The sequence below is a fragment of the Sinocyclocheilus anshuiensis genome, unplaced genomic scaffold (assembly GCF_001515605.1).
Source record: "Sinocyclocheilus anshuiensis isolate Anshui unplaced genomic scaffold, SAMN03320099.WGS_v1.1 scaffold1439, whole genome shotgun sequence".
In the NCBI taxonomy this organism is placed as follows: Eukaryota; Metazoa; Chordata; class Actinopteri; order Cypriniformes; family Cyprinidae; genus Sinocyclocheilus; species Sinocyclocheilus anshuiensis.
In genome coordinates this window covers 115,131-126,873 of record NW_015536537.1, presented here as the reverse complement: position 1 = coordinate 126,873, position 11,743 = coordinate 115,131, and the positions used below count along the sequence as shown (strand labels likewise).

The 11,743-nt window shown below is 35.3% G+C and overlaps 1 protein-coding gene across 1 annotated transcript in view; it reads right to left on the bottom strand.

The window, feature by feature from the left end:
• Window positions 1–5,192: 5,192 nt before the first annotated feature.
• The window catches only part of LOC107695991 (glutamate receptor ionotropic, NMDA 2C-like), a gene marked incomplete at its 3' end in the record, with an annotated part of 45,982 nt that continues 39,431 nt past the window's right edge, over window positions 5,193–11,743 (bottom strand). Inside the window, exon 4 of the mRNA XM_016496129.1 lies at window positions 5,193–5,722. Within this exon, the coding sequence (XP_016351615.1) occupies window positions 5,193–5,722 (530 nt within the window). The remainder of the gene's footprint in view (window positions 5,723–11,743) is intronic.

The following is an 11,743-nucleotide window of genomic DNA, read 5'->3' as shown; positions in this document are numbered from 1 at the left end:
GAACCGTGCCGTGCCGTACTGAGCCGTACCGAGCCGAGTCGTACCACGCAGTGGAAAAGCACCATTTATGGCGGTTCTTTTGTTTGTGTCGCAAGTTCAGTGACGCAGGTAGTGACGATTCTCTCCGGCCAATCCGTGATCAGCAGAGTTTACACGTCACGTTTTGGTAACGGGACCGAGCCGTACCGTGCCATACCATGCAGTGGAAAAGCGCCATTAGAACCTAGCTCTTTTAACCTGGGTTATTATGCAAACACATAGCAACCACACAATGTGCTAAAACCTACTAAGAACACTTTAGCAACTGCATAGCAACACACTTAAAACCAATCAGATCACCCAACCAACCAACCAACCACATAACAACAAACTACAAACAACCTAGAACAACTTAGTAACTGCCTATTAACACACTAAAACAGCCTAGAACACCTTAACTGCTGCATAGTAATGCACTAAACACCTTCCCAGGACACCCTAGCAACCCACTAAAAGCACCCTAGCAACAACATAAAAAACTACAAACAACCTAGTAAATTCATAGCAACACTTATAACACCTTAGAGCAACTTCACAGTAATGCACTAAACAACTTCCCAGAACACCCTAGCAATGCACAATACAGATTGTGTCAAAGCAACTGCACAGCATTAATTAGGAAAATATTGTGTCAATAATGCAAAATGATAATAGTAAACACTCAATTTTCAGTTAAAGGCAGTAGTGATGTCATCATCCAGCTCAGTTCAGTGTAAATAGTGTCTGTGCAATAAAGTCGACAGTGTCGCTGGAAATTAAGTGTCCCCAACTAAGCAAGCCAGAGGCGACAGCGGCAAGGAACCGAAACTCCATCGGTGACAGAATGGAGAGAAAAAAAAACCTTGGGAGAAACCAGGCTCAGTCAGGGGGACAGTTCTCCTCTGAACCAGCAGTTCAATTCCAGGCTGCAGCAATGTCACATTGTGCAGAGGACTCAACTGGTTCCTGTGGTCTTGTCCCGGTGGCCGTCTAGGAGACAAGGTCCTCACTGGGGATCTGTCTTTGTGGCTCATCTAGTTGTCCTGATCTCCGCTGACATTCAGGGCTGTAGAAGTCCTCTCTAGGTGCTGATCCACCTAGCACACCCTAGCAACGACATATCAATGCACTGAAAACCTCCCAGAACAGCCTAGCAACCCAATTACAATGCAACAACAACAAAAAAACTATATCACCTTAGCAACTTAGAACCTATTCTTTTGATCTGGGCCAATGTGCAAACACCTAGCAACCATACAGCACACCCTAGCAACCGCATAGCACTGTGCTAAAACTCACTCAGAACATCTTAGCAACCACATAGCAACACCCTGGCAACATCCTAGCTCCTTGACAGTGAGTTTTGTAAGGGCAAATGGTTAAAATCCATTTCTAAACATGGTTACCTGTATAATTCTTCAGCTCATTTCTTGTTCCTCAGACAGATTTTGTGGTTTGTATTAAGTTTTGTCTGTCACTGTGGAATTTGGATTGATGATTTTTGCTTTATATTTGGTATATTTTTGTGAATGGTACATCTTCTGAATTCTCTCCATTAGAGACCTCAAAAGTGCAAAGGTTCTCTTCATAATACAAACCAAAAACCTCATACTATTTTTACACATTGGCACTGGCATTATTATTATAGTTGATTAGCTCAAGTTTACCAGTGCCTCAGATCAAGTGGAATACATCATCAGAACAAACTCAATTAGTGCTTTGAAAGTATGATACACTTTTGATACTGAACATTGCATCATGGCTAATGTTATTGAAAACTTATACTCTTGTGCTCAAAGCATTAATAAATCAGATAATTGCAGCCACATGATTCATCATGCAGCATAATTCGGTCTCGTTGTGGGTGGGATATTGGACAGCCTTGTCTCATCTACACACACACACACACACATACAGCTTCCCAGCGGAGGTGATGAAAGCCCCCTGAGTATTATGGGCACACGAGTGTCATCTGTGTGAAAAGCCAGCATAATCTGATAATCTGCTGTAATCTCATTAACAGGTAAAATGACTTAATCGCAAGAGCATTAAAATCAGACTTAATTAAAAACGGCCCATCAATAATGAGGGTGATTCTTCTGGATCGAGATCATTTCAGTGGCATTTTATCTCAAAACTGAATGAGTAACGAGAAAATAAATCCCCTCGAAAGCAAGATTATACTGTCAAAAAATCATGCTACTAAGGGAATGTGAATGTGTTCAGCTCTGTCCCAAAACCTTGTGAGTTGCCTCGCTGCCTACAAAGGCAGCAGCTTTCTTAGACAGTATGCTAACTCATGTAGCCGCATATGTATATGATTTAAAATGGTCTACAAAGGCAGCAGCTCTAAAAGCACTTTGAGCAAGAATTGACTCACAAATTATTTCAAATTTTGCATTGAAAGAACAACTAAAATCAACCTATGTTAGCAGACTGGTCTTAGCTGCATGGTTTTAGCTAGACAGTGCTGGTTTAAGACAGTTAAGCTGGCCTCCCAGCATTGCCAGGCTGGTGTTCTGCTGGTTTTAGCTGTTTGGTCAGCTAAAGAAATCATCAAAACCCCTCTAAAACCAGCCTGCTAAACCAGCTATGACCAGGCTGGATGATCAGATAAAACCAGCCAACCAGCTTAGACTGGTTTTAACTATTTTTTCAGGAGGGTAGAGTTTGGCTGTATGTGGTTATGTAAATTATTTAGAACGCTCGACATGGGCAGCAACTCAAATAATGCTTTGAGGGAGAATCGACTCAACTGTTTTTGAGTTTAACATTAGCATGTTGCTTAATCTAACAGTGCATTACTCCAAAAGCACAAAACTACACTGTGCACATTTTTTATTAAACATTAGCTGGTTAAAAGTGGTCTTTCAGCTTGGCCATACTAGTTAGCTGGTTTACCTGAGAGGCCAGCTAATCTCCCAGCCTGACCTGTTGAAATGTGTCCAAAAAAACCTGCCAACAGATCAACCTGACCAGACTGGGACTGAACCATTATCTATAATTCTCAGTACTGAATTGCATATATGTTTGTTTCCAATCAATATTTCTCTCACCTCATCCACACTTTTTTATTTATTTTCCCACTGAACATGTAGCAATGCATTATGGGATTGCTTTCTTCACAAAGGATAAATGAGGCATCTTGGGAGGCAACGTAAATGACTTCATTTTGGAACCTGGATCACTACATTTATGATGTTTTTGTCATTTCTGGTCACTATACTTCCTTTTTGGCTTCAAAAAATCTTTTAAATGATACATTTACTTGAGAATCAACACGGCATAAGATATTAAGACTTGTTTATGCAAGTCTTAAAGGAATAGCTTTTCACTTCCCTACACATTAACTGATGTACTGGAGTGGTGTGGATTACTTTTGGATTATTGTGAGGTTTTTATCAGCTGTTTGGACTCTCATTCTGACGGCACCCATTCACTGCAGAGGATCCATTGATGAGCAAGTGATGTAATGTTACATTTCTCCATATCTGTTCCCATGAACAAACAAACTCATCTACATCTTGAATGGCCCGAGAGTGGTTACATTTTAAGCAGATTTTAATTTTTGTGAACTATTCCTTTAATGTGCCAATGCAGTAAGACAAAATATATTCATGTACAAAAACATTCTCTAAAAAAGTTTTCATATTTTATTCAGTGTCACTTCTTAAGTTCCACACATGTATATTGTTTCAATTAAATATTTTAACTGGAAAATGAAACAAAAATATTTAGAACAAAGTGGATTTTAGCAGTCTATGAACTTTCATGAAAAGTGTTAAGTGTAAGTGTAAGTGTAAAGTGTAAAGATTCTACTAAAATTCTTTTTATGTGTTGACAGTATACATGTTGGGAATGACATGAGGAAGCATACACTTTTGATTTATTCTTTTTTTTTTTTTTGATAATGGTATAAAAACCACTTGTGGTATTTTACAGCAATGCACACACATTTACAGATTTCTCACATGATTTACAACCCAGTGACCTTGGGCTACACCAAACACAGAGCACCTCTCTCTGCCTCGGCCGCTCAAACTCTGCCCCCCTTTGGATGATTAAAACATTTTCTGACGAAATAGGATTTATTGTGTTCCCTGGCACAGATGGCACCAGATTGCTCTTTTGGGCAGCCCTGGCAAGAAAGGGCACATCACATGTTATATTTTTGCTCTGATCGCTGTATCTAAATCCGGATGGCACAGACTGGGCAATTTGCTGCACATTTTGGTCCTGCTACAGAAAACTGCTGGCAGAAGTTCAAACTTTCCTGTCACTTTATATCCGTCCACCTTAAGTTTGCTTAGGTGATCCTGTTGGGTCAGGTAAATTCAAAGGTTCTTGGGAGTTTTTGTAACCTTATCGTAGATTTCGTACCAAAGCACATTTGTACATTGGATTTCCCCAATATCCTCCATCTGTTGTCCAATATCTCTCCCATACCATGGCTGCATCCAAATTTCCCAACTATATAGTAAGCGGTATTAGGATTAGCGCATCCCAAATCAAAGTCCATTGAAATTTCATTTCATTTTATTTCTGATGAAGTATTATTACTTAATTTCTATTATCTATTTCTGATAGACTTTAAGTATATTGCCCACAACCCCTTGCATTACAGTAAAGGACTTTGTTATGCCAAAAATACCAACGAATGTAAGCACAAAGCCTCTACAGTTGTTTTTAATAGGAATGCACAATATGTCTTTACCATATTGATTATCTGCCAATATCAAATATTTTTAATGTATTGGTATCCATTATTTCTGTTAATTTATCCTATTTACACTTAGATTACCTCAGCCATCTTCCAAAGCTCACTTATAAGCTAATCTTTAAAAACACTTACAATTTAATAACAATATATATATATATATATATATATATATACTGTATATACACACTAATTATTTTATTATATATTGTTATTATTATTTTATTCAGACAAAATAGTATAGAATTTTTATATAAGCCATCTATCAGTCATCAGTCATACATTTTGTCATAATGTACTCTCCCTCATGTAATTCCAAACCTGTATGAATATATTTTAAATAATGTTGGTAATATGGGATATCGTCTTTCACATTCCACAGAAGAAATAAAGTCATGCAGGTTTGGAATGACATGAGATTGAATTTATGATGGCAGAATTTTTATCAGGAATAAACCCTCTCTGTTTGCGGAAGCCCTCCACTCCTTTCGCGACGATGGCTACACCATCCCTGACCCTGTTTCTCAAGCTCATCTTCCAGCGATCTGTGATAACGCTGATCAATCCAACAGGGAAGCTGTCTGGAGGAGGCATATTGGGGTTTCCCACTGCAAGGCTGGGGATAAACCAGATATACCCCGGACCAGCCAAACCCACTTCCCTGGCCATGGTGAAGAGGTACTGGGCCTCATCGTGTGAGCAGTACACCAGCAGCACCTGCGCGTCGATCTGCTGAAGTAACCGGCGGGCACGGAGGTCGTTCATGCCATCGGCCGACATGTCAAACGTCAAGATTTCCTGCAACTCCCAGAGGAAGTAAGATGTATCGATAAAGGAGCGGATGTAGTCCACATAGGTGTCATAGCCCGGGTACAGGCTGGTCACCAAAACAAAACTGTCCCAGTTGTACTCCTCCATCATCTTGAACATCCCATTGATCTGCTGCTCGATGGAAGAGCCCAGCTGAAGGAAGGTAGAACCGTCACCCTGCGAGTTAATATAATAATTATTACATAATAAATTATTATAATTTATAAAATATTAAATCTTATAAAAAGTTTTATAATTATATGTAAGACTCCTACTACTACTACTAATATGAATGATAATAATTATTGTTGTTGTTGTTAATGTTATTATTATAAACTTACATAAAATATTTAAATATAATTATTATATATTAGTATAGCATACAAATTACATATTAATATATTTATTAATTTAATCATAAATAAAATATATTTATTAATATAATCATTTTATAGTTTTTTTTAACATAATAATCATCAGTCATCACCATCTAAATAAATAACACCATAACTTGGTGCTTAATATACTGTAGAATCAAATGAAATTCAGTCACAAGTGTGTTCTGTATATCCACTGTTCAAAATAATACAGAATACAGGTCATCCAATTAAATTATAGAGCTTAAAATATTTGTTTTATAAATGTCCTTTAATTGTGCTTAATGTGGCACAAATAGAGCACACCCTGCAAATGAGGTTACAATAAAATCTTTATATGGCAATTAAAAAGTCATTGCTTATAGCCCATAATCACATCCTTCAATATTATTCAGGTGAAATGTGTTTCGACTTTGCGGTTGCATATTTAATCATCCATACATAACAATTTCATAATTTTAAAACATAATACCAGTTATAAAATTGTTCCCAAGCTTGATTTTGTCCAAATTGACATTTCCCATGGTCCCTGGGAGATATCATAAGGTAAATTACAAGTATGTGAACAACATAAAGGCAACCAAATATTGCACTATTTTTAGCTTTTTGATTTTTGTCCAAAGACCACATTTACTTATATAATCTAAAATAGCAGCTGCCCTGCTATACTGTCAAATATTCAAAACTTCCCAAAATTTGAGCAAAGATCTGACTGCCTGAACATGACATTTGGTTCTAAAAGGTTTATCCACAAGAGAAAGACTGCAAACATCTCACATAAATAGCAGATATTAGGTGTATTTATGTGTATAAACATCATTTATCATTTTAGAAAGAGTATATGGGGACTGAATCTAAACTTGACCGAGTTTTTATCTTGTATGAAGGCCAACTGCTACCACGAGAGGATTTCATACTGAACCACTTCCTGAGAGAGACTTTCAGCGTTACACACTCAGTGATGTCCTTCAGACAAAAGCACAGGGAAAGTAGGGTAAGCCTGTTCATTTGGCTGTGAACGGGAGATGTTTCCGTTTATTCCACCTGTTCGCTGACCCCTTTAACTGCTCTAAAAATCACAGGTCTTGAATGCTTGTGTCATTGAACATCCAATGCATTTAAAAATGTACAAGGTGTGAGACCAAGAAAGGTTGGAGCAATATAATGGGTTAGGCATTTATAAACTGGACCTGTTACAAAATTACAAGCTTATTTTCATATAACTAGATCTCTGGAGCTCAGACAGCACATCTGAATCTTCAAGTCAGCAGTGGTGCTGTAGGGGGTCAGAGCATTTTGACAGAACCAACCTCAATATTTATCATATAGCAATCTGTGTTAAACCACTGCGTCCTTCAATTTTTTGAGCGTTCACCTTGAATACTGTTCTAAAGATTTTTAAATCTCCTTAATTAAGCTCCTTATCAATAGTTGCTCATTTCAATTGAAGAAGAACCCTGACAGAATGACTACAGCGTGCCAAACATCCAAAGCTGTCAGTAGATTGTTTAAGGTTACTGATTCTGAGAGATTTTTATACAAATTGTATTTTATATGCAATTTACAAAATGAATTATTTGCAACTTATTTGCATTAAGTTGCCTGGTTTTTGCAAATCCCCCCCAAAGGACCCCTGAAACTGATGAACCTGAGGGACCTGCTTCTAAAATATAAAGGCAGGTCATATAATTTTATATATTTTATATATAAAGGTTATACATTTTCATGTATCAAGAACCACTTGTGTGAGAAAAAAAAATAGGAAAGAAAACATGTTGTTTGCTAAATAAAAAATCTGCCTGTTACACTGAAATAAATTGGTGTAGAAGAAAATTTCACTCAAAAATTGCTAGTAAAAGTAACAATTAATTGAAGACTGAAATATTATTTTCTTGTAAAATGTACTCAAATAATCTTTGTTGTTTTAACAACATATTTTACTTTTAAATATTTTTACAGTGTATGTATATTGCTATTGTAATTTGAAAACGTACTTTATAGTAAGTTGACAGCATACAGAATCTAATATTAGATGCATAAATGACTAATGACAAACATGGCGGCGCGTTCACACTCTGAGAGTAACGCAATTTCAATTCTCTGTGTGTATGTGCTGTACATGTGGAAGAATTGACAATAAAGCAGACTTGAAAAAACTTGAAACTTGATAAAAGATAAAAAATAATGAAAACATCTTCAATTTCATGCAAATTTCTTTGTATAGCACTTTTTAACATGTAGATAGAACGATAGAACAATAGATAGAACGACAGAACGATAGAACGATAGATAGAACGATAGATAGAATGACAGATAGAACGATAGCTAGATAGATAGAACGATAGATAGATAGAATGATAGATAGAATGATAGATAGAGTGATAGAACGATAGATAGAACGATAGAACGATAGATAGATATGACCGGCGGTCATGCGATGGCGCCGCAGACGGCAGCCTCAGTGTTTGGCTCTCCAGTGTTTGTACTGTTTTTGTTAGTTTTTCCTGTTTTTTGTTTCTCAAACACGATCAGTTTTACCAGGGATGAACTGCTGAACATTTGGCAGTACACACCACACAATCTTTTACAGTGGAGTCATTCAGGTTCCTGGGCACCACCATCTCTCAGGACCTGAAGTGGGACACTCACATTGACTCCACTGTTAAAAAGGCCCAGCAGAGGTTGTACTTCCTTCGCCAGCTAAGGAAATTCAACCTGCCACAGGAACTGCTGAAGCAGTTCTACTCAGCCGTCATCGAGTGCACTGTTCTGTGCACTTCAATAACTGATAGATAGATAGATAGATAGATAGATAGATAGATAGATAGATAGAATGATAGAATTTTAGATAGAATGATAGAATTTTAGATAGAATGATAGAGCGATAGAACGATAGATAGAACGATATAACGATAGATAGAACGATAGATAGATATAACGATAGATAGATAGATAGAATGATAGAACGATAGATAGATGATCGATAGATAGATAGATAGATAGATAGATAGATAGATAGATAGATAGATAGATAGATAGAATGGTAGAATGATAGACAGAACGATAGAGCGATAGAACGATAGATAGAACGATAGAACTATAGAAAGATAGAATGATAGAACGATACATAGATAGAACGATAGATAGAATGATAGATAGATAGAACAATAGGATGATAGATAGATAGAACGATAGTATGATAGATAGAACGATAGAACAATAGACAGAACGATAGATAGATATAACGATAGATAGATAGATAGATCAATAGATAGAACGATAGATAGATAGATAGATAGAATGATAGATAGAACGATAGATAGAGCAATAGAACGATAGATAGAACGATATAACGATAACGATAGATAGATAGATAGATGATAGAACAATAGGATGCTAGATAGATAGATAGATAGATAGATAGATAGATAGACAGATAGATAGATAGATAGAACGATAGAATGATAGATAGAACGATAGATAGAGCGATAGAACGATAGATATAACGATATAACGATAGATAGAACGATAGATAGATATAACAATAGATAGATCGATAGATAGATAGATAGATAGAACGATAGAATGATAGATAGAACAATAGATAGAGCGATAGAACGATAGATAGAACGATAGATAGATATAACGATAGATAGATAGAACGATAGATAGAATGATAGATAGATAGAACAATAGGATGATAGATAGAACGATAGTATGATAGATAGAACGATAGATAGATATAACGATAGATAGATAGAATGATAGAACGATAGATAGAATGATAGATAGATAGAACAATAGGATGATAGATAGATAGAACGATAGTATGATAGATAGAACGATAGATAGAACGATAGAACAATAGACAGAATGATAGATAGAACAATAGATAGAGCGATAGAACGATAGATAGAACGATATAACGATAGATAGAACGATAGATAGATATAACGATAGATAGATAGATAGAATGATAGAACGATAGATAGAATGATAGATAGATAGAACAATAGGATGATAGATAGATAGAACGATAGTATGATAGATAGAACGATAGATAGATAGATAGAATGATAGAATGATAGATAGAATGATAGATAGAGCGATAGAACGATAGATAGAACGATATAACGATAACGATAGATAGATATAACGATAGATAGATAGATAGATAGATAGATAGAACAATATGATGCTAGATAGATAGAACGATAGTATGATAGATAGAACGATAGATAGATAGATAGATAGATAGATAGATAGATAGAACGATAGAATGATAGAATGCTAGATAGAACGATAGATAGAACGATATAACGATAGATAGAACGATATAACGATAGATAGAACGATAGATAGATAGAATGATAGGACGATAGATAGATAGAATGATAGATAGATAGATAGAACAATAGGATGATAGATAGATAGATAGATAGATAGAACAATGGATGGGTGGATTGAAAGACTCAGAATTATAGAAAGAATGATAGAACAATAGTTAGATAGAAAGATAGATAGAGCGATAGAATGATAGATAGAACGATATAACGATAGATAGAACGATAGATAGATATAAAGATAGATGATAGATAGAATGATAGAACGATAGATAGATAGAATGATAGAATGATAGATAGATAGAACAATAGGATGATAGATAGATAGAACGATAGTATGATAGATAGAACGATAGATAGATAGAACGATAGAATGATAGATAGAATGATAGATAGAGCGATAGAACGATAGATAGAACGATATAACGATAGATAGAATGATAGATAGATATAACGATAGATAGAATGATAGATAAATAGAACAATAGGATGATAGATAGATAGAACGATAGTATGATAGATAGAACAATAGATAGAACGATATAATGATAGATAGAACGATAGATATAACGATAGATAGATAGATAGAATGATAGAACGATAGATAGATAGATAGAACAATAGATAGAACGATAGATAGAATGATAGATACATAGAACAATAGGATGATAGATAGATAGAACGATAGTATGATAGATACAGACAGACAGACAGACAGATAGAACGATAGATATATAGAACGATAGAATGTTAGATAGAACGATAAATAGAATGATAGAACGTTAGATAGAACGTTAGATAGAACGTTAGATAGAACGATAGATAGATAGAACGATAGATAGATAGATAGAATGATAGAACGAGATAGATAGATAGAACAATAGATAGAACGATAGATAGAATGATAGATAGATAGAACAATAGGATGATAGATAGATAGAACAATAGTATGATAGATAGATAGATAGATAGATAGATAGATAGATAGATAGATAGAACGATAGAATGATAGAATGATAGATAGAACGATAGATAGAGCGATATACGATAGATAGAACGATATAACGATAGAGAGAACGATAGATAGATATAATGATAGACAGAGAGATAGAATGATAGAATGATAGATAGATAGAACGATAGATAGAACAATAGGATGGTAGATAGATAGATAGATAGATAGATAGATAGATAGAACGATAGTATGATCGATAGAACGACAGATAGAACGATATAACGATAGATATAACGATAGATAGATAGATAGAATGATAGAATGATAGATAGAACAATAGGATGATAGATAGATAGAGATAGAACGATAGTATGATAGATAGAACGATAGATAGAACGATATAACGATAGATAGAACGATAGATAGATAGATAGAATGATAGAATGATAGATAGAACAATAGGATGATAGATAGATAGAGATAGAACGATAGTATGATAGATAGAACGATAGATAGAACGATA